Source organism: Ciona robusta, chromosome 11 (genome assembly GCF_009617815.1).
Source record: "Ciona robusta chromosome 11, ASM961781v2".
NCBI lineage: Eukaryota > Metazoa > Chordata > Ascidiacea > Phlebobranchia > Cionidae > Ciona > Ciona robusta.
The window spans coordinates 3,162,863-3,186,525 of NC_143245.1; the positions used below are offsets into that span (position 1 = coordinate 3,162,863).

General features: G+C 31.2%; 2 protein-coding genes across 7 annotated transcripts in view; one reads left to right on the forward strand and one right to left on the reverse strand.

Moving 5' to 3' along the window:
* The window catches only part of LOC149728085 (ryanodine receptor 2-like), a 63,165-nt gene extending 49,597 nt beyond the window's left edge, over window positions 1–13,568 (forward strand). For all 6 annotated transcript variants that reach the window (XM_089889209.1, XM_089889207.1, XM_089889206.1 and 3 more), the window contains 27 exons: window positions 380–559; window positions 983–1,059; window positions 1,362–1,438; window positions 1,854–1,934; window positions 2,418–2,563; window positions 2,904–2,975; window positions 3,271–3,460; window positions 3,918–4,134; window positions 4,405–4,563; window positions 4,685–4,810; window positions 5,416–5,545; window positions 5,884–5,987; window positions 6,630–6,678; window positions 6,740–6,846; window positions 6,949–7,078; window positions 7,373–7,470; window positions 7,532–7,748; window positions 8,020–8,238; window positions 8,638–8,724; window positions 9,720–9,893; window positions 10,275–10,448; window positions 11,004–11,128; window positions 11,496–11,703; window positions 12,153–12,284; window positions 12,668–12,824; window positions 12,890–13,055; window positions 13,135–13,568. In XM_089889209.1, coding sequence (XP_089745335.1) covers window positions 380–559; window positions 983–1,059; window positions 1,362–1,438; window positions 1,854–1,934; window positions 2,418–2,563; window positions 2,904–2,975; window positions 3,271–3,460; window positions 3,918–4,134; window positions 4,405–4,563; window positions 4,685–4,810; window positions 5,416–5,545; window positions 5,884–5,987; window positions 6,630–6,678; window positions 6,740–6,846; window positions 6,949–7,078; window positions 7,373–7,470; window positions 7,532–7,748; window positions 8,020–8,238; window positions 8,638–8,724; window positions 9,720–9,893; window positions 10,275–10,448; window positions 11,004–11,128; window positions 11,496–11,703; window positions 12,153–12,284; window positions 12,668–12,824; window positions 12,890–13,055; window positions 13,135–13,285 — 3,753 coding nt within the window. In that variant the 3' untranslated portion in view covers window positions 13,286–13,568. The remainder of the gene's footprint in view (window positions 1–379; window positions 560–982; window positions 1,060–1,361; window positions 1,439–1,853; window positions 1,935–2,417; window positions 2,564–2,903; window positions 2,976–3,270; window positions 3,461–3,917; window positions 4,135–4,404; window positions 4,564–4,684; window positions 4,811–5,415; window positions 5,546–5,883; window positions 5,988–6,629; window positions 6,679–6,739; window positions 6,847–6,948; window positions 7,079–7,372; window positions 7,471–7,531; window positions 7,749–8,019; window positions 8,239–8,637; window positions 8,725–9,719; window positions 9,894–10,274; window positions 10,449–11,003; window positions 11,129–11,495; window positions 11,704–12,152; window positions 12,285–12,667; window positions 12,825–12,889; window positions 13,056–13,134) is intronic.
* Window positions 13,050–22,633, reverse strand: LOC149728086 (F-box only protein 16-like). Its single transcript, XM_089889213.1, has 12 exons — window positions 22,443–22,633; window positions 20,592–20,627; window positions 20,347–20,434; window positions 19,658–19,776; window positions 17,589–17,753; window positions 16,837–17,048; window positions 16,337–16,436; window positions 15,663–15,875; window positions 15,349–15,397; window positions 15,034–15,081; window positions 14,529–14,669; window positions 13,050–13,687 (listed from the first exon to the last, which is right to left on the reverse strand). The coding sequence occupies exons 1-12, from the start codon at window positions 22,533–22,535 to the stop codon at window positions 13,638–13,640; spliced, it is 1,314 nt and encodes a 437-aa protein (XP_089745339.1). The 5' UTR covers window positions 22,536–22,633; the 3' UTR covers window positions 13,050–13,637.
* Window positions 22,634–23,663: the final 1,030 nt, after the last annotated feature.

Here is a 23,663-nt window from a genome sequence, read left to right on the forward strand (position 1 = left end):
TTTTATTCTTTAATTTAAATCCCAGAAAGTTTTGTAGTGGTATTTTACAACTTGAATCATTTCATTGGATATTTCTATACTGTAAGCGTGCCAGCGTGCCATGATACGTACGGTTTAGGCCTGAATAGACCACTTAATCTTTTTGTATGTTACAAAAAGTTTTGTGATATAAAATTGCAAATAGTTCTCAAGGCTTACTATTATTTTTTTTGTTGTTCCACATATAAACTTTAGAAGCACTGATTTAAAAATGTATTGAATGTTAATTCTATTAATATAAAAAACATGGTTAAGCAATCTATAAAACAATAACGCATATTTTTAGGTTAATTCATATTTAATGGTTATACCTCATTTTTATATTTGTTATACTTTTTAGGAGAAAGAAAAAGAAAAACAAAGACTTCTTTACGAACAAAAGCGTCTTGCAACTCGTGGAGTTGCTGAAATGGTCTTATACATGATCAGTGCAAGTGGTGGAGATGTTTCCGACACCATCGTTACGACACTTCAGTTGGGAATTGCTTTACTGACTGGTGGAAATGTTCTTGTGCAGAAGGTAGGCTGTTTCACGAATTATTAGTGTGTGTGTGAAAGATAAAACCCTGTCCCTTCAGGCTATATGCTCAAAAAATTACTTTTATTTGGTTCATTATCATCAATTTACCCCTTAATATGCGTGCCCAAATTATACACACAGCATAGCATAATTTAATAAATCAGTTCACGAATGAATTTTTCTTAATGAATGATTTTTTTAATGAATAAAGTTTTATTTTCAAAGTAAAATAAAATTGTGGCTAAGTGATTAGGGTTCAAGGCTTGTCGCTGCTGCTATTGTTTGGGAATGAGTCCTTCGGCAAGATGCTTAACGGCAATTTCTCCAATCCAGTGATCCATTATGGGTTGTCTAAGTACTCAGCCATACATTAAAAAATCCATGTGAAAAAATCATGGTTTTCATGTATTTGTTTCATGTTAGATCATGCTTGATCATTTAAAAGCGAAGAAAGATGTTCGTTTCTTTACAAGTGTTGCTGGGTTAATGGATCAGTGCAGGTAAGAATTTTATTTAGGGTTGCAAAAATAAACTTATTTTTATTGTAACATATTGGAAACTATTTTAATTGTTACATAATTATATGGGTATTATTACATATTCCACTGCATCTAAAAATTAGTTTTCCTGTGAAATTTAGTTTTGGGAAACTGGGTAATCATAGCTTTGATATTAAATCATGCAGAATGTTTGGGTTAAAGAAATACGATTGAGAAGCAATAAATTATATCATTGTTTATTATTTATTTAATTTTTATTGTTTTTATTTCTGATTTATTTACTATAATTTTTTTCCTTGCAGTGTATTAGATCTGAATGCTTACGAAAGAAGTCTTAAATCGGAAAGTTTGGGTCATGTTAATGAATGTACTATCACAGGTAGGTTTGTATGAACGTTAACATTGACTGAAGTTAATTGAACTTTATAAATATAAAGTTTAATATTGGAATTCAAAACGTTCAACAATACATTTAATATAATTGAACCGATTTTATTCAACACTATATTTTTAAAAACTTTGAAATGTGACATGATGATAAATTGGCCACTGAAAAGACAGACCCTCATATAAACTTAAATGGTTTTTGAACAAAATTCATCTACAATAAAGTTCCTAAAATAGTATAGTACAATGTTAAAATGTTGTTGTGGTAATTAAAATTTAAAAAAAAAATTAGGTATAAGTTAAAAAAATTTTTTGGCATGTTTTACAATTAAACAAATAAGAAGGGCGCTTGTCAAATATTTTCGGCTTTAAATTTATGAAAATTTTGTGAAATTTATCATTACCAGGTGAAAAAACTATGAGTGATGCGGAACTGACCTGCGCTTTATTCCGATTTCTTCAATTGCTTTGTGAAGGTCACAATGCAGGTATGAATATATAAATGATGTAACATATTTATCCTCACGCGGTGGGTTAAAAAATTGTTATGAAAGTTGTTATAACATGGGTTCTCTTTTACACACCTCGTTCCTGCTTATAACTTACCACGTATGTGTAACTTTATGAGATAAAACTATGTGGAAATGAATGCAACTTATTAATCATTACATGGCTGAGCAACGACAGACGTTATAACATTCGTGTTTCTTTTCACACACCTTGTGTTCGCTTATGATTTACCACGCTTGTATGTAACTTTGTGGGTGTGATATGATAACAAATAAAAAACGCAGTTTGTCAAAAAGTGGAACATATATGTAGACAACTTTATTCCAGTGAAAGCAAAATAGTTGATTTTAATTGATATCCTTTTTAGCTCCTTTCCTAAATTCAACATGTTTAAATTCAACGCAACTTAAAGCCAAAACAATGTCTAGTTTTGACCAAATTTGTTTTTTTACGAAAATTAGATTTTCAAAATTATCTTCGAACTCAAGTTGGAAACAACACCACAGTCAACATTATCATATCAACTGTGGATTATCTTTTGCGGTTGCAAGAAGCTATCAGTGATTTCTACTGGTATTATTCTGCAAAAGAAACCATTGATGCTCCAGTAAGTAAAGAAAACTTTTTATAATATAAGGAACCAAATAATCTTATATTAAACATAAGTGATATAATTATAATAAACCTTGTATGGAACAAAACTGTTATGTTTTTTGTTTTTTTTAAATGGTAAATTTTTGGTTTAATGGTAATTAGAACAACATTTTATTTTTAAATATATACATTTATTAATAATGTTCCTTATTTCGTGCTGTTTGTCATTATAATGTTTATATAAAACACTGTAAAGTGTAAAAAAACACATTGTAAAAAATTGTATTTACTAAATTTTGTGTTAAAACAGAAATGCATGTTTAATATAAAGTATGAAAAAATGTTTTTTTCAGGGTCAAGAAAACTTCTCGAAAGCAATCGCTGTTGCCAAGCAAGTTTTCAACACTCTTACTGAATATATTCAGGTGAAATTTTATTTCAACATTTTCTCTATGAAAACTGAACACAACAACCACTTAGTATCTCATAAGCAGACATAAGGTGGATGGAATAGGAGGATAAATAAGTTACATTAACTAATTATGTCATATGATTTGTGAACTAACTGACAATAAATATATGTCAATTAATTTTTAGGGACTTATCTGGTACAAAATTGCCAGTTTTAACGTTTATTTTTAAATTACATAATGCCTGGTAGCAGATATAACAAAATATGTGGTTTTTAAAGTTCTGATTTTATTGAACTGTTTAAATCAGGGTCCATGTGAAGGCAACCAGCAAGCATTAGCACACAGCAGGTTATGGGATGCTGTGGTGGGATTCTTACATGTGTTTGCAAATATGCAAATGAAATTATCACAAGATTCAAAGCGACAATTATCCTTGTTGAAGGAATTGCTTGATTTGCAACAAGATATGATTGTTATGTTGTTGTCCATGTTGGAAGGTTTGTTGAAATATTTTGATGTTTCAAGTTATAAATGAACTCTGTTCTGTGAATAAAATGTAATGCCTAAATAGACTCTATTTACCATATTTTTAAAAACTATGATCATACAATTGGGTAATAGATAAAAAAATTAATTTGGAATAGTTTTTTCGTTTTTGCGTGTTATATTTAGCTGGTTTACAGAACAAAAACATTTTATTATTCATACATTCCACAGTTTAAATATAAAATATCTAGTTTTTAATGTTTCCATTAAGACAATTTATTATTTTCAAAAAATCATGTTTTTTTTGTGGGTAGGGTGTTGTTAATAATAGGATGCACATGTCGTATCGGTTTAATTGTTAATAAATATTTGTAAAAACGCTAAAAATGTAATTTGGACATTTACAATAAATACCAGTGGTTCATGAAAACTTGAAAAAAAATTGTTTTAAATTTTATTGTTTTTCAGGAAATGTTGTTGATGGAACAATTGGTCGACAATTAGTTGATACGTTGATTGAATCTTCTCACAATGTTGAATTAATTCTTCGTTTCTTCAACATGTTTCTACGACTCAAAGACATCACGTCATCCGATAAATTTTTGGAATATGACGCAGAACACACTGGGTTTGTTTCAAGAAAAGATTTCCAACGAGCAATGGAAGCTTCGAAAATATATTCAAGGTTTATTAATTAGAATAATACATGAGTTTATGAATCTTTTTTTTTTTTTTTTAAAGATTTGGTTTAAAATATTCCAACATTGCTTCGGTTATTTTAAGACTTTTTTTAATTTGTGTACATTAATATTAATTCTCTTTTCTTCATTGTTGGGTAAAACTTATGTGATGTAGTTTTGAAACAGAATCTTGTTTGTATGTGTATTAAGTCTTATTTTATTTTATTCTTTTAACATAAATCTAAAATGAATAAATTTAAAATTTTCATATTCAGTGAAGAAATCGATTTCTTACTTGCTTGTGCTGTGTCAACTGATGACAAGTTAAATTACGATGAATTTACCGAACAATTCCATGAACCAGCAGCTGATATCGGCTTCAACATGGCTGTGTTACTCACTAATCTTGCTGAACACATGCCAAGGGATACAAGGTAACATGGGCTGTGATTTTAAACCTTTTTTTGTATTTTTTTTATTTTAGCCTTGAATACAATAACTAAGATTAAGTTAATTAACACAACAAAGAAAAGGTATTAATGTCAATGCTTCCAGATTAAAGAAATTTCTTGAAATGGCCGAAGCAATGTTGGAATATTTTCAACCAAATCTTGGAAGAATTGAAATTATTGGAAGTGCAAAAAGAATTGAAAGAGTTTATTTCAACATTAAACCTTCAAGGTAGGATTCAAATATTTTAATAGATTATAATAAAATTAAACATTTTTACTGCAATAAAATGTTTTTGTCCAAACATATTCTGGTTGACAGGCTGGTTTTTTAATTTAAATATTTGCCATAGACTTATTTTTGAAAAATGTAATATTCGAGTATAAAAATGATTTGTTTCCTCATAAAGTACATTTTGTTGGGAGGCTTTATCCTTTTACAGTAATTGTTGCTCTTATAAAAGTCTTTATTTAATAGCTCTATGATGTTTGGAACACACCATGCACAATTTACCTAATAAGTTTATTTTCAACTCCTGCAGTATCACCACAACTCATAGATATAGTATAATAAATAAAAGGCCTTATAGAAACAATATACAACATCATAGACAAATATACAACACAAACTGGTTAAGGCAAACATAGAATATTGTAACATAAAATCATGTAATTTTATACCAGACCAAAATAGAAACTTTGTTACAACATAGAAACATACAATTTTTTACTAGACAAAAATCAATATAACATAGATGCATTTGCAATGTGAAGTATTGCACTGATTAATGGCTATAACACACATGTGTCCGGTTATTTTACGATATTTCCTTTTAGTTTGGACCAATGGCACAAACCTCAAGTGCAAGAATCGAAACGTCAATTTTTCTTTGATGTGATCAACGATGAGGGAGATAATGGAAGAATGGAAGAATTTGTCAACTTTTGTGAAGACACAATTTTTGAGGTTGGATTAATTAATTTACGATGTTAAAGTTTTTTATATGATTTAACAGAAAAACGAATGAGTTGTAGAGGGTATGAATTTTATGTTATGAGAGGTGGTAACAAAATGGTTGTAGTTTTTACCACTATTTTTCATCTTTCTGTTTTTACATGTTAAGTACACCTCAATCACTAAAACCGAATAAACACAACTGAAGTTATGTGTACTATGTTTTAGAAAAAACAAAGCAAAGTTTAAAAACCCACTATGATAAAAACCCGAATAAAAAAGTCTCGATAAAAGGATAATTTTGGTAAATAAAAAATCATGAAAAAAACATAATTTTGGTGACTTCTCAGATGCAACTTGCTTCGGAGATTAGTGAAGCGGGGTTCGGAGCTTCTTCATCGTCTGCTGTTAACGATGAGGAAGGTGATGATAAAGATGAGGAGGACGCTGCTGCGTGAGTCTAAGTTTTTCTACAGATATTACCAACAATACTGGTATCGTGGGCATAGTGGCTAATGCGCATGTATTTAAACTAGAGGTTGTGGGTTCAATGTTAATAACATTGTAAGCCTATAACGATAATTGTTTAAACCCTAAAACTTAGACATACCATAGCATAAAAGTTAGCGCGGTTGCCTATTACCTGGAGGTAATGGGTTCAAGGCTCATTGCGCTACCCTTATGGGTGTTGTGTCCGTGGGCAAGACATTTAACACCAACCGCTTCAACCCATTGGTCACTAATGAGTTGTCCAAATGGTCAGCCATACATAAAGGCAAAAAACAACCACTTACAAAGTTACATACGTGGTAACTTGTAAGCAGTGTATGGAACAAAGCCTTGGTTATGGTGTATGAAACAGAACACAGTATATAAAACAGAAAACAGTGTATAACACAGAACACGCTGTATGAAAAAGATTGCCTGTGTTATAACAATTGTCCATGTCATGCAAGAGTAAATAAGTTACATTTATTTATAACAACAAATACCAAACAGATCACAGGACAATGGAATTACGAAAATATATATACCTGTGTATAAATTTTATTTATTTATTTTTTATTAACATATATTTACATTTTCTTTCAAACAGGTCAGGAGAAATTTTACCCAGTTTTAATTTCAAGGTTGTTAAAAGCTATGTAAGTATACTAGTATTAAACGGTTGAAATGTATTTTTCTCAATATTTTTAAACCATTTAGGTGCGACAGTTTCGTGCAATGACCTGGATTGAAGTAATAACTTCCCTTGTTTTCTTATTCTTCACATTTAACATCAAGCTCTGCAAGCTAAGCATAGAACTATTGCAGTGAGTTTTGTTTATATTTTTATTTATTTTTTACCTTTTTATTTTTTTTACATTTTAAAATATCTTTGTAATTTTCTACAACAGATTTTTCTCTTTTTTTAGAATTTTTGGAAATTTCTTGTATGTTCTTTTCTTCTCAAACTTCCTTGTGGTGGAAGTGAAGAAAAAAAGTTTAACTGAAATAATCGATGAAATGCCGTGTCCTACGCATGAAAGAATACAACATTCGGTTGTAAGTTAAAATTCATATTTTTAAAGTTTTGTAAGATTTTTTATCATACTCAGTTTGTAACAAAAGATAAAGCTCGATACTGCTACCATTGTGAATATTTGTGTCTTTAGACAAAACACCTAATGTTAATTACTTCAATCCAAAGGTTACTGTTGGGTTGTCCAAACAGAGAAATGCTAGAAACTATTAAATGTACATGAGATATTTTAGGCTACCACATATAGTGTACAATATGATATTTTTTGTTATAATTCCGATATTAAGATAATATAATCCTAATTTTATATTAAATAGGAAAACCTCAGTGATAGTGGAACTGACGATACAGGGCAAGATCAAACTAAAGGAGATAAAGAAGATTTCATTTCCGATGTTTTTGGAATGGACATAAAGTTGGTTTAATTTTGCAGCTTTTTTACATGGAATATTTTGACAACATAAATTATTGTTTAGGAAAAGCAAAGAACTTATAAAAGCAGTTGTACATACGAAGCCAGAAGCTGGATTTGGTGACTTCACTGTAGATGAGGCAGCTGATACGTTCAGTTTAATCGCATCAGATTATGAGAGTGGGATTAACACACCTCGTACTTCAAAGATCAAGAAAAGAAGAAAACTTCTTCGCAAAGGAAAACAAATAGGGCAGACTGCAAGCACTACAAGCACAATTGTGAGTTTGATATTGTTTTACTACCACAGTGAATGTAGACATTAATGGACAATGTCTACTTTTTGATTCTCTGGATCTGTTTGCAGTTTATGGTAATTTAAGTATTTAAAAAATACCTTATTACACAGAAACTTAAATTAGTGTTAGTTTCTGACAAACAGTTTAAGAAACCATTTCCACAAAAATCATATAAATCTTTTCTTTAATGTAATTAACTTCGTTTGCATTTGTTGTAAGATTTTTCGTTTAAATTAATATTTTTACATTTCAGTTAAGTTCGCTGGAAAATTCGTCAACGAGTGAACAACGTTTATCGAATCTTAAATCTGCGATGTCGTTCGATGAAAGATCGGGTGAAGATAATATATCACCGTGGTATACTTGTATGAAGGAATGTGGTCGACCAGCTCGATATAAACATGAAGAGAAAACTGAAGATAGGAACGCAATGTACCTTGACACTTGGAATGCATTTTGTATGGGAACTATGGTAAGTTAACCATGTTAAATGTGGAATATTTATTTTAAATGAGCAGTATTTTTAACAACTCACCTTATACTACTTCAATAGCATACCTTTGGCTTTATTTAACAAAAAAATGCTGAAAATCAGACATAATGCGAACACAGTATACTGGTTATATTAACAGTGACTTTGTATAGAGAGAGAGAACGGTATATAACAGTAAACCTGCTTCAGCGTCGCACGGAAAAGTAATAATAAAAGGCGCCAGTGTTCCCAACAGAAAAACGATAACATAGAAATACACGGTTAAAATTATCCGCAGTGATTACAACAAGAGAATTTAAATTCCTATTAATATGTACAGGTAATAAAACGATATTTCATTTTATTTAATGAACATGCTAACAAACATCCTTCACACAGGGTTTGTTTGCGCGGAATTTTTACAAATTCAAGATTCTTGCCCTTGGTCTTACATTCTGCATCAACTTTATCTTACTCTTCTATAAGGTAAGCACTTCATGCGATATACAATAAAATAAATTTCTCTTTGGAGCAGCGGTGTGTATACTATGGCTTGCAACCAAAATTTGATTTAAAGTGGTAAAAATGGGTCACTCGCTATATGATATATTTAGTGAAATAATTTATAATATGTAGTGTTATATAAAGATTGTAATCCATTCCTGTTATTTTCAAGGTTACAATAAAATTTAAAATCCAACGCCACATGTTCATGCACTGTGCTAAAAAACACATTCTTCTTGTAAGTTAAATAAAAATATAGTGACGAGTCTTGAACCTGTAACCTCTTGGTTATAGCAGTTGCAACGCCTGTGTCACATTTTTATATATTTATATATACATACGACTTATTATCCGAATTTCACTCTCTTTTTTCACAAGTGGGCACTCATTTTTTTATTATTATTTTCTGGGGACTTTTAAAAAACGTCGTTTTTGTGACATATAAACGTGTACTGGTATAGTATTTCAATATTTTATAAAAAATCGTTTACTAACAGTTAGTTATACAGTTTACACACATAAGACTTAAACCTCTAACCCCTAACCTCTAACCCCTAACCCCTAACCCCTAACTCGTGCTAATCACACAAAAAAAACTTAAAAAAAAAACGTATTGCACTGTGCGGGACTCGAACCCAGTAAGAACGAAACAAAGAGAGTAAAAGACGGCACGCTAACCGTTACACCACAGAGCCGACGATAGTAAACAGATCGAAAGAGCGTATATAACCTACCTAATTTGGGAAAGATGTTCTTACTAGTATTTTATATATTTATAAAGGTATTTTTAGTATTTAAGTAATTTGTTTTACACTTATTACCAATTTAAAGTGTTTCTTTGTGTATTCTTTCAAAATTTTAAACTTAATAAGAGCGCCCACTTGTGAAAAAAGAGAGTGAAATTCGGATAATAAGTTGTAACTTTTATATATTTATATCATTGCACTAGAACAGTTAAATATTGTTGTCCTCAACAGTGGCACAGCATCAACAATGATCTTAAAGTGGATTCGGAATCAAGCGAAGATGAAGTTGAAGAATCTTTAATATTGGAAGATACATCAAAATACATGGAACCAACGTTACGAGCTTTTTCAATTATTCATTTTATTCTCAGTTTTTCAATGCTGGTGTCGTATTATGGATTGAAGGTATTGTAGTTACGTCTATTTTTTCATGTAATTTTAAAAAATAATTTTTTTTAGAGCCAACTTTTAAAAATCAGAAACTAAAGCTAAATTTAAGGCTAAACCACAGTAGTACTGATCCCAATACTGGTTTAGTTAACCTAATTATAAGGTGGTATGATACTGCACACGCACTATTTACAACCACCTGTGTCTAGACATTACAATACCCTAAATATTACAATTACAATATCATATAATTTTTCCGTGTTTAGCAGCCACTTTTTGACAGTTTTACTCAGAGCATGTTTTTAACGACTGTTGTTTTATAGCTAAGTTGTTTCTCTTTAATGTACCGTATTCAAAAAAAGAGTTTAAAATTTATGTTGTTTTAATTATTTGCAGGTTCCTCTTGTCATTTTCAAACGAGAAAAAGAAGTTGCACGAAAATTAGAATTTGACGGACTTTATGTGAATGAAGATCCAACTGACGATGACTTGAGTGGAAGATGGGACAAACTTGTTATTTCTTGTCCATCGTTCCCTTCCAATTATTGGGACAAATTTATCAAAAAAAAGGTTTGTTTGTTAACTGTATACAAACAAAATTCTAACAATTTTTTAGAAAGTATAAAACATTTTAACAAAAATATTTTTTACTAATTTAAACTTTAATTTTCAAAAATTCTATTTAATACACTAATTACCAAAACAAATTTCTATTTAAACATTATCATAAGTTCTAGTTTATCATTTAGATGTTTTGTGAAGTTTGTAATCAACTAATCATATAACGTACAGTACTTTTTATTGTTCAATCACCACGAGAATTGTTTACAGTAATTAAATGAGACCACCCACCTAAAGCATAGTTTTTGTCTTGTACCATGGCTTAGTGGTTTAGGCGCTTGCACTGTAACTGAACTTTACCAGGGCCGGTGCTCAAAAGCGGACCTGGTAGGGTACACAGCCATATCTGGCCTAAATCCCAGGTCCCTGACAAGAACCTTACCAACATAGGAATACAAATTTTGCAACAAATTTCTTATACATGTTTTACCAAACATCACAGTAAGCTTTAGGATTGTAAGTGACTTATATTTAAATAATTGGAAGTGTTTAATTTAATCTAAGGTTTTGGACAAATTTGGTGAACAATGTGGTCAAGATAGAATCCAAGATTTACTTGGAATGGATCATTCAAACACAAGTTTTCTAGATGAAGAAGAACCACCCAAAGGAAACATTTTAACACAATTGTACAAACACTATGTTAAACATTGATAAAAACTTTTTTTTTAAATTCGTTTATACTACTTGATTGAAAAATTATTGTGTTTACAAATCTAAACTAAAAATAACAATATATTGTAAAGATGGTTTATTGGTATTTATTTTCAATTTTGTTTGTTGACATGAAGTAAGTTGTTTGGATATGGGCAAAACTGTTTAATACTGTGTGTGGTTTGTTAGCTGAGTCTCTACAGCTATCACATAACAGCCATTTTTTATTTTTCTTGTGTAAGTTTTATGTGCAATATAATGACTTTTAAATTAATATCTATTATTATTGGCTTTTAAATCAAAATAATTTTTTTATTTATAAATATTTTTACTAATCTCCAGGTTCTTGAACGTGGATATCAAATACACAGTATGGAAGACTGGTGTTATTTTCTCCGACCAATCTTTCCTATATCTACTGTGGTATTTCGTTATGTCCATATTTGGTCAATACAACAGGTTTTTCTTCTCCTTGCATCTTCTTGATATCGCGATGTGTTCGAAAGGTTTACGAACTATTCTAACATCGGTAACTCATAATGGAAAGCAGGTAAATTGTGATTTGTGTGCTTAAATAATTATAACATGAATGTAATGTAACTTAATTTATTCCTGCGTGGCCGGAAAACGACAGTCGTTGTAACACAGGTGTTCATACGCCCCATGTAATTAAAAAACAACAAAGCAACTGGAATTAGAAAACTTATTTGGTTAAATCTGAATGGCTGTTAAACTTGACAGACAAACAAATAGTAAACCAAATGTCTTTACATTGAGTTAAACTAAATTATTCCTTCAACTTAAAGAAATAGTGTGAATATATGCGTAATACTTTATAAGTATATGCGTAATACTTTATAAGGTCAACTGTACTAAAACATTTTTGCAACAAAACACATTTTAATTTGCTTTTGTTTTCCGATTTTCTTTATTTTCACCGAAGAGACAAAATAAATTTAGTTCGTTCAATTTAGGCTGATCATTTTTTTTATTTCCCAGCTTGTGTTAACAATTGGATTGCTAACTGTGGTGGTTTACCTTTACACTGTCATTGCTTTCAACTTCTTCAAGAAGTTTTACAACAAGGGGGAGGGAGATGATGAAGATTGGAAATGCAACAACATGTTTACTGTATGTGAACAAAAAGTTATAGGAAATTTCACTTATTGTCTTAGTGATATGACCACATTTTAGTCAATATAACAGGGTGTCTTATTTGGCATCCACGTGTTTACTGTATGTGGCTAAAATATTAAAGAAATTTTACTTATTAACTCGTGGCAGGCCAATTTCAGTCTTTATGACACAGTAGTCTTATTTCATGAACCTCCTGCCGACTTATCTAATGTTTTGAATGGTTATAATCCATAATAAGTTTTCTAACACTTTCATATATATTGGCATATACAAACAAGTTATTTCCAAGCATATAAACAGAATTCCTTCAAGTTAATTTTCTTTCGCACTTTAGAAATATAGTATAATGCATGTTAACACCATATTGTTTTTTCTAGTGCTTCCAGTTTCATTTCTACTCTGGTGTGAGAGCAGGTGGTGGAATTGGTGATGAACTTGAAGATCCATCGGGAGACGCGTGGGAGTTTTATCGAATCGCATTTGACATATCATTTTTCTTCTTTGTTGTTGTAATTCTTCTTGCCATTATTCAGGGTAAATGATGTGATGCATTTGTGGAGAATTTACAGACCTTTTCTAAACTATTTTAAATGTCTCAGGTTTGATTATTGATGCCTTTGGAGAACTTCGTGACCAGCAGGAGCAAGTTAAAGAAGACATGGACACAAAGTGTTTCATATGTACAATAGGAATTGATTATTTTGATCAAGTTCCACATGGATTTGAAACGCACACACTGCAGGAACACAATTTAGCAAATTACATGTTAGTGCATTTTATTTCATATTGGTGTTAATACTGTGAACAGGTATATATGTACTAAAACCATTAATTATTTTTTTAGGTTCTTTCTCATGCATTTGATCAACAAAGATGAAACTGAGCATACAGGACAAGAGACATATGTATGGCAGCAGTATCAAGAGCGCTGTTGGGAGTTTTTCCCAGTAGGAGATTGTTTCCGAAAGCAATATGAAAATGAATTAAGTGGTTGAATGGATAAATGAAGCAAGATATTTAAACTTTGTGCCTTTAACCAACTCAGGATATTGGACGCTTGGACGCATGATGAAACAAAGTTTTTGAGTGGCGAGATATTACAACACGTGTTGTGCAATTTGTTGATAATTGGATTAAATCTACAATCTATTTAGATAACATATGAATCAGGATACATTAGGTCACTACTGTACACAATATATATATATTCAATATTTTTTTTCTGAAAGCGCATGTATATATGTCATTTACATTAATAAAAAGGAGTTTTGCCCAAAATTGTGGGACATTTTTTCAGTGAACAAATTGGTTTTCATGAAATAGGAAACACAGAAAACATGTAAAAATTTAAAAATCATCATCTTCTTCATGGGTTGACCAACCTTTTCCTTTCAATTCTATAAAAATGAATCAATATAAAGAATCACATAATTATAAAACTATGATCAATTGCTGAATCTGACATCGATAGTGCAACAAAATAACAGTCAGGAATCACATTAAGTGCTAGAAATGCTTAATCAGAAAATTCTATTTAAATATTAAACTGTTGATGGCAATAACACTTGACACAAAACTATAGAGAAGAAAAATCAGTTATTCAGGTTATTCTTTTATTTATTTGTACATTTGTACCTGGGCCACGTCGAGGTCACCACTTTTAGACACCCGATGTTGGTTTAATGTTTATGAGCTGATTGCAGGTGAGCTGCAGTTGACTTAGTGCGCTCGCGGGTGTTTTAAAGCTACGTCCTAGTCTCGGTTATCTATGGTTTTGACTGGCAAGAAATCACACGGTTCTGTACCCTCTGTTACAGTAACTGTATTTGTCTCTTTTATTCTTATTGTTTGTATTTCGTTCTATCGTTATTGTCTCATCGTTCTCATTGTTAAATGGCGATTATACAACAGTATATATCGCAGGGAATTAATTTGAAAGAAAAAAACGAATTTCGGGTGTCAGACGAATCGGCGTGATAAGTGGTGATAACTAGGTTACAATGAATAGGACACAATAGAAGCATAGGCGCTAACTCGGTTACAGCAGGGTGCATCCACCGTGTTGTGGGAAAGTTAGCGCGCAACTTCAAACATTTAGGCCAATATTGGGGACAAAATAATTAGCGGCCCATCGTAATACTACGATGGGCCGCTACAACAGTATAACTATTAGAAAAGAAGAGTCAATTAATACCTGCAGTTTAACTGAAAACTAGGTTTCATCAGGAATAATTTTACCTGCTGATGTGTTTGTAGTATTAGGACTTGAAGCAACTATGACAGATTTACTTGACGGACTTTTATTTTCCTTCTCCTTTACTTCATGATGATCTTTTGATTTTTGTTGAATAATTCGAGTCACTGGTTTTGGTCGAACTCCTGAATGTTATACACATGATTTACACAATTAATGATTTAAGATACTTTATATAATTAGGCTGTATTGTTAATATTGTAGCAAACAATACATCATGAACAACATTTAAAAATGCAAATGAGTTGCTATCACCAACGCATGCGGGAAAAATAAAAAAAGTCAGATTTCTGTGAAAAATAAACATTTACCAAATCATTAGATAAACGATTTATTGACATCGTAACTACAAAAATATTTAAAAATTTACAAAAACTTATCTCGTCCTAAAGGGGTAAAACTGCAAAGTTTAAAGAGCGAACATATTTTTTTTACAATTTCTTTGGACAAAATTGGATTGTATATTTTCCTTTTAAAAGAGTGTCTTACCAGCATCTAACGAGAGACGAGTTATATCTGGAGCAGCAAATGGAGCATCTGAAAGTAGTAATTAATATACGTTAGTATTTATCATGATAGCAGAATGTAACATAAGGTACATAACATAGTTTTGATTTATCTCTTGGATTACAACAACAAATCCTATATTAATTAACAAACCAAAATATAAAAATATGGTATGTTAGCAATTAACATGCCGGAAATGATTTATTTTTATTCAAAGCACAAACTAGTCAAATATTACAAGTTATACAACTTGTTCTACTTAACCATTATACACAACTCAAAACAATTAAGAAATACCTGATTGACTTTTAACAGCAGATGGGTTTATAGGTCGAGTTGTTTCATTCTAGATAAAAAAAACATATAATTAACCATAAAAAATCTTAAACACAACTTTTTAATATTATACTTGAAATTTGTTTTTCCGACAAGAATTTTGCTAACCGATGTTTCAACAACTATTCATTTTTTTGATTTTGAGTGTCATTTACCATGATGAAGACAAACTAAATAATAAGTCAAAATGTTTTAAGCAAAATTCTTGCCAGAAGAATTGATTTAAAATACAAGTATAATATACGTGGCAGCAACAGTATATATTATTGTATTACCGTTGATGACAGCTCAAACTTATTTGACAATTCGAGTTTATCTTGTAGAGGTTGTGTTAGACTGGTGTCATGTTTCACTGGGGTGGTTGGAACACTTGCACTGTTTCGCAAATCAGATGAATTTAGATTTTCTATTTTATTGTTTGATCTTGGAGAGAAATGACTTAAAGTTGGTGGAGAAAGAGGTGACATCTGATGTATTGATCCTGTTGCCTGGAAAGCGGTGAAAATAACAAAAGTAAGCATACATTATATGTGGGATATGATGTTTGAGCCAAATCTGGCCTAAATACCCAATTTTCAATAGGGACCTTACCCACATAAAATAGAATAATATTTATATTGATGATTCTCATGAACATTTATATACTTTTACATAACTCATGTGTGTATTAGTTACTACTAAATATGAGTTTGGGATTTAGTTAACTAACGTGATATTGGCTTAGGTGGGCACAAACTAAAAATACAAATATTTTCTATATATATTTTATATAAATGTAAAATTTTATAATGTATTTTATATTTCTATTAGGTAGTGGTTATGTACCACTTATGGCCACCTATAAGTTGACAAATTTGTAACTGACTGTTATTTTTTATTCATATTATGCCTAACAATTTAACCCATTATTGACCACTTGGTGGCACAATAGCAATAACATGATGTTTACCGATTTAGGTCGTTTGCTTTGTCTTGATGTTGGTCGACTGTCAATTGAACCAGATGACTTTTTATTTTTGTTTTTGCTTGAATTGTCCAGATAATTATATCTGAAATAAAGTTTAAATATTTTAGGTACTTTTAATAAAATATTTTAATGCTTGTGTTTATTTATCGTCTTTATAATACATATGCATGTTACTACTTGTAATTTGTAACGTTTATAAAAAAAATTTTAATTAATTTGCCGACCATAACTTATACAATTAGTCAATTACAACAAAAACAAGTGAATTAATGGAGAATTACTCAACAAATGTTAAAAAATAAAGAATTACAAAGAAACATGTAAATAAATGGATAATAAATGTAAAAAGGTGAATTATTAGAAAATTCATGTAAAATAGATTTAAATTTTAAATAAAAAACAATAAATTTAAAGGAATTTTTTAAATAGATGGAGAATTAAAAAAAACATGAAAATTAATAAAGAAAAATCATATTTTTTACCTCACTGTATCAACAGGATGAGGATCGGAACCTTTCCATGGTGGAGGTTCCCATTTGGGGGCGACCAAGTGTTGTTTATGTGATGGAACAGAGGGTCCTCTTCGTCTTCCCATGGAAGATGAAGCACGAGAAGGTGAATAATTAACAACTGATGAAGTATTTGTTGCTTGCTTCAATTTTTCATCATCAACAGTAGTCGCTACAACAGATTCCTTAAACAAAGTAGAATTGAAATGTTGTATAAAATAAACAATATTACTGTGGGGTAAGATAGGATATCATTAACACCTTAGACCTAAATCCTCTATTTCCTGATTAAGTTTTTAATAATTAACCAAGCTTTTTGCCTTTTTTAGAGTTGCCAGTTACGGTTATATAATTCTGTAAATTGTTTGTATTTACTACCAAATGGGACAAGAAAATAGAATGAAAACATGTTTTATCTTACCCCACTGTAGTATATAGGCTATGTATTGTTTACATTAGGGAGAAAACAAAAGAATTTTCTGTCAAAATTTTGGGCGGATATTTTCTAATCTGTCTATTCATTATCTCAGTCTGTGTTGGATGTGGAGGTAATGCAATAAAACATCTTTTAATATTTTACACAAATCCTGACCTGTATTTTTTTCTAACTAGTAATATATGGATTGTTACAATACATAAGGTATCTAACCTATTGCGGGGTGTACATACAAACTCAGCATACCCATGTTAGGTGGCTATTTAGGAGCCTAGCCTATCTATCCTACCTTTGGTTTAACATAATGCAGCTCATGAACAGTTTTGACATAAAAACGTTTCCAAACTTTTTCTTCAAATGGAGTTGTTTGATAGGTTGGATACCAACCAAACCTTAAACACTTGGGTCGCCATAAACAATCTAATTCTGTCAAGTAATTCCAGTACCATGATACCTAATAACAATATAAAACATTAATCTAATACAGCAGAAAACTTTTAAATATTAATATGTTTGTTTGCTACTTTGCTAGTGTTGGGGTAAAATAGCTGTATTGGTATTTTAATATATATATATATAATATGAAAGATAAAATCGGCGTACCACTTGTAACCAATACTGGTGTAATAAACTTTAACAAATACGCGTAAACTTATTATGACAACAAAGACTTTTTTTTTCAACTAAACAAGATAGAAAAAGCCCTAACAATTTTCAACATGAAACTAATAAATACATATTATAACAGTTGAATCAAAACTACTTCATTATCAAGATAATAACAACATTGTAACTGCAATATATTATTATTATACCCCAGGATTGTAAAAATACCCCTTTTTCAGTGATAATGTCACCGTCCGGATCGTCGAAAAACGTCCGGATTTTTTTAGTAGAAATAAATCCTATTTATATTAAAATCAACTTTCTTACGTTCGGCCGACAATATACTCTTTGGTTTCTTTGTTCCGTAATTATTGACGACATAAACGTGCGCTCTATTTTAACCGCATCGGTTACATTGCGAGAACACGGCGAATAGCTAAAATGACGAAACGGTTCGTGCAAACATTAAAAAAAATGCATTTTCCTAACACCTACTATACTAATTTTGTCACAAATCATGTCACATGGAACCTTTATGTGGTGAATTTAAAATGATATTACATTTATTAAAACGACGTATCTAAATCGGTAGAAACAAATGAAAAGTTTTACGCACGTTCATCATGGATTAAAAATGTAACGATGATTACGTCATAATACCTTTGATAAACTATTAAAATTTTAGATAACAATTGTGGTTTATGTGCTTCTATATTTCGTATAATTGTTTTAATCCTGATATAATTTTAAGCAAGCAACCAAGAATAATTTAAACTTTAATAAATGCAGGTAAATTGCGTTTATGTGAATTTTAATTGGTGCAAATATAAGAGCGAGGAGCGACGCTATCAGTAAGTTGGAACCAACGCAAATTGTAATATGATATTACAAATATCTTCCCGGTCGAGCTTGGACAGAAGCCAAAAAACATCGTTCGTTGGCACCGCACGAGAACCAGAGTTTCATTACGGCACTTTTCACGAGAATAAACTCACAACGATTGCTTCGTTTGTTAGGTGTAGAAAGTATGCTACCGGATGCGTCTTTCTTTATTTCCTACGCCCGCGCAGAGCGTAAAAATGTGACGCTCATACACGATGTTTTGATCTCGTGGTTCGTTGGGCAGTGGGCATTCATTCCTCCCGATTGTTACGTAACGAAACGTCATAGTTAATAGTTATGTTGCAATAAGACATGTGACGTAACAATTAAGCGCAAAATGTCAAATTGCAGCACGGCAATGTTTGTTACTCGAGCGACTTCGTTAGCTGATTATTACGAACACGCGACGAACATAAAACATTAGATCGCAGCTTTAACAACGGTTTCTATCGCACAGGCGCCCGCACTAGACTGTGGTGTCGTGGTGATAGTCAGTAATACGCTTTATAACAAGATTTGGTAGCTTGGGTGACAGACGCACGTAAAACATATTACGTCCGGATTTTCAATAAAATTAAACGATCACCGTCCGGATTTACAATTTTTACAATCCTGTTATGCCCATAACAAAAATTGTTTTTGAATGGCAGGGTAATCATGGGTGTCCAATTTTATTAACACAATGAGATTAATGGAGCATATTACATATCATTAAGGTTAAATAGTTAATGGTAAATTTCTAAAATCTTTTCAGGCAAGGATACTGAAACTGTTAGGCATGATTTCAAAACTGTTTTTCCTTTTTAGTTATTTCTAATAAATCGTCATACTTTTATAATAAACATGATGAAAAAGTTAAACAACATTCACCTGGGCACAGCGACACAAAGTTCTGGGGTCAAGAAATGAAAACAAATACAATGTTAGAACTCGCGGAAATATTCGAGTAAAGTCAAATTGTTCCTGAGGAAATTTCTTTTTTAAAGAATCTGAAACAGAGTTTCATAATTATATTACATCCATAATTCATATACTATACATAAATGAATTTTGTGGTCTTATACTAAAAAGAACATTTTTTCGATAAATAGTCATGTGCCAAAAAAACTAATATTGACAAACTCAAACTAAATTCCTAAAACAATAGCCCGGAAAATTTGTCTATATTTAGTTGATTATAACCTTTAAACAATACCTCTGAAACCCTTACTCCTAAGAACTAATCCTTAACCATTAACAAAAAAAACGTTTTAACATTGTCAGTTTTGAACATTAAATTAAAGATTTAAATATGCTGACTACAAAATCTGATGTTCATATTTTCCGATGGGCGTATCGTGTATTATAGCCTAGTGCTTTGAAATCTGAATTATTAAATTGATAACTAAAATGGTAGTTAACTGTTATCTTTCGCAATTATTTTATGATAATAATGTCAGTGTAATGTAGGCCTATTAAAAAATATGAACGGCAAATTTTCGAATAAAAATATATAAAATATGTATATATATATATATATAGTATCACAAAATTCAATAAAAAGTTATTTAATTGTTTACCTGTTAACAACATCAAATGTTTTGTAGACAGTCTATGTATAATATCGTCCACAACAGTTTTCTTCTGAGCTTCTTGCCATTTTTCAAACTGCGTTTTTAAATTTAATGTAAGACTGGTTTGCAGAATAAGTATAATAATACGTTTGTCCAAATTTCATTCTTAAATATCTTAGCACAACACATTTAAATATCATCTATGTAGAATGTATCTAAAAAGATATTTTTCTAATGACAAAGTTACTCACCCATTTCTTAATAAGTTCTCTTCTTTCTTCAAACACCTAAATATTTAAGAGGAATTTTATATGATATGTTATTCTTGGTACAAATATACCCTACAGTCTACATAATAGTCTAAAGTCGTTCTCAACAAAACCTTACACATGCAACACAAAGGTATTTCTATAGCTGATAATCAGTGAAAAGTTTGTGTTTCCGGTAAATATTAACTTTCAAAGGGTGGAAAACATGATTTATCGCCCTAACTTGCCTGTCTTTGTTTAATTTTAATAATTCTTTCGTCACAATAGTGATATGTTTTGTATAATACGATAGTGTAATATATGCATACACACATAACGCATGCTTATATTAACAAGGCCACAGCTTTTAGGTATAGCAAAGGCCTAGGAAAATTTTGGTGTAAATCATAACGATGGGAGCCGTATGTCAACCGTTTAATTCGGCGCAGCATGTTTTGGTAATACTTTAGCTGGTGGCCACTTGAAATTTTGGCTTAAAAATGTTCCTTAGGTCTTACTGATACCCACTGTATAATTTTTTTTATAAACTCGGGCGTTCGTGTCGAAAATTAACTTTAAAAATGCGCGAAAACATGCTTCGTCACCGTAATTCGTCTGATTTGCGTAAGGTTAACGATTTATTACGCCACAATCGCGGTCTGTTACGTCACAAAAGTGTTATATTACATACGTTACAACTTTACAAGACGGTATAGACTTGTTTTTTCCCCACTAGGAATCAAACGTAACAATACGCATTCTATGACGTAATAATCCAACCGTGGTTTAACTCATAACCGCTGGTGTGGAAAATACGGTGACGCAGCACGATTTCGCACACTTTCAAAGTTAATTTTCGACGCAAACGCCCGAGTTTTTTCAAAAAAAATTATACAGTGGGTACCAGTGAGACCTAAGGAACATTTTGAAACCAAAATTTCAGGTGGCCACCAGCTAAAGGATTACCGCATGTTTTGCCATTTTACAGAAAAGTTAGTTTTCGACACAAAATCCAGATTTTTTCAAAAAAATTACACAGTGTGTATTTGTAAGATCTCAGGAAATCTTTGAGACTAAACATTTCACATACGACTTATTATCCGAATTTCACTCTCTTTTTTCACAAGTGGGCGCTCATTTTTTTATTATTATTTTCTGGGGACTTTTAAAAAACGTCGTTTTTGTGACATATAAAATGTGTATTGGTATAGTATTTCAATATTTTATAAAAAATTGTTTACTAACAGTTAGTTTTACAGTTAACACACATAAGACTTGAACCCCTAACTCCTAACTCCTAACCACTAACCCCTAAGTCGTGCTAATCACACAAAAAAAAACTTAAAAAAAACGTATTGCACTGTGCGGGACTCGAACCCAGTAAGAACGAAACAAAGAGAGTAAAAGACGGCACGCTAACCGTTACACCACAGAGCCGACGATAATAAACAGATCGAAAGAGCGTATATAACCTACCTAATTTGGGAAAGATGTTCTTACTAGTATTTTATATATTTATAGGTATTTTCAGGTTTTAAGTAATTTGTTTTACACTTATTACCAATTTAAAGTGTTTCTTTGTGTATTTTTTCAAAATTTTAAACTTAATCAGAGCGCCCTATTGTGAAAAAAGAGAGTGAAATTCGGATAATAAGTCGTAACTAAACATTTCACGTTATGGGCTATAGAATATAACTGTGTCAAGTCTATGAAATTCTTGAAAAATGATTTCCAAAAATGGTAAGCAAATATTAAACTGGTATGACATTTTGAAAATTAGCATGTGACATAATACAGGCATTAATTTAAACTAACCGTTAAAATTAAACTTCATAAAGAGTAGATTTTACATACTTGGTTGTTTGCTTGAGGGTGTGACATTGGTGTCCATGTACTTTTAGCTAAATTGGAGGATACCTTCGTCTTAGCTGGTGGTGCAAACGCCATTGTTTTACACCAGCGCTTATGAAAACCAGTCTTAAATTTGCATTAAAAGTAAGCCTTGTTGTACCTTAGGCCTTCATCTAAATTTGGCAAAGTTTGGCGGATTCACAGAAATAAAAAAGAATAGAAGGCGCATCTCCAATGTCGGCAAAGGAGAGAGCATGATACACTGTCTCTCTTTCGCGGGTCGTTCCCGTTTACTATTGTAGTCAATGGAGTCGATGACGTTTTGTGTAGTTTTTCTTCGTTTTTTGACTTAATTTAAAGTTATTGTGTAAAAAAAACTATTTTCTAATATATATATATTTCTAAAAAACCGTTTTTTTGAAATTTTTAATTAATTTTTTTAAATAATTAAATTTCCTAAACAAGTTGTAAACTGTAAGCGTTAACGTACCAAATAACTAAACTAGCCTAACAAACTTGAATAGTTGGTGTAGTTTTTAAAATAAACAGCTAAAACCTTCCAAAAACACTATGCGCCTATCTTTTACAATGGAGACGAAGGGAAATGGGGACGGAGTTGGCGGTCACGTGAATAGAAAAAAGAATATATCACGGTTTTGGAAAGTTGCGCGTTCTACTCTTTTTTATTTCTGTGGGCGGATTGTGTTTACACAGTAAATCAAGCGGTTTGGTTTTTATTTCTAATTGGGCACGAACGTGGCGGATTTATGTGGCGAACAATGTCAACCAACGGTTAAGAGGAATATTTTCATCATATATGGTTAATATTAGCAAGTACATTACACATCGTGGTTGGTTTAGATTTGTGAAATAAATATATTACAACACCAGTGCCAAGATGTATTTGTTCCGACTGGTAAATTTGGACCGAGCGCTAATGCGCAGGTCGTACTATATCACTTGGAAACTATACTGTATAGCAGAGTGGGGTAAGATTAAAGGATTTTAAACTGTCTCGTATTACTCTGTCTGTTTTCGGATTTGTAAAATTACACCTGTTGTGCGAATCGCTAAAACCTTTTCGTGTGTTCTAATATATTTCTTTGAATTGTTATCAATTAATAAAGGAAAGATATATATATGTTGTACTAATTCGTGGTATCACCCAAAAAACGATTTTTGAAGTATTGGGAGATATGTGCTTAAGTGTCCCATTTTACCCCA

What these genes read in the sequence shown, in the direction of transcription:
- LOC149728086 (XM_089889213.1), bottom strand. Translation starts at nt 22,535, where the DNA reads ATGGCGTTTGCACCACCAGCTAAGACGAAGGTATCCTCCAATTTAGCT. An exon ending in GAGAACTTATTAAGAAATGG is followed by an intron (nt 20,435 to 20,591) that starts GTGAGTAACTTT and finishes TTAAAAACGCAG; the next exon opens with TTTGAAAAATGGCAAGAAGC. An exon ending in CTTTGTGTCGCTGTGCCCAG is followed by an intron (nt 17,754 to 19,657) that starts GTGAATGTTGTT and finishes TATTGTTATTAG; the next exon opens with GTATCATGGTACTGGAATTA.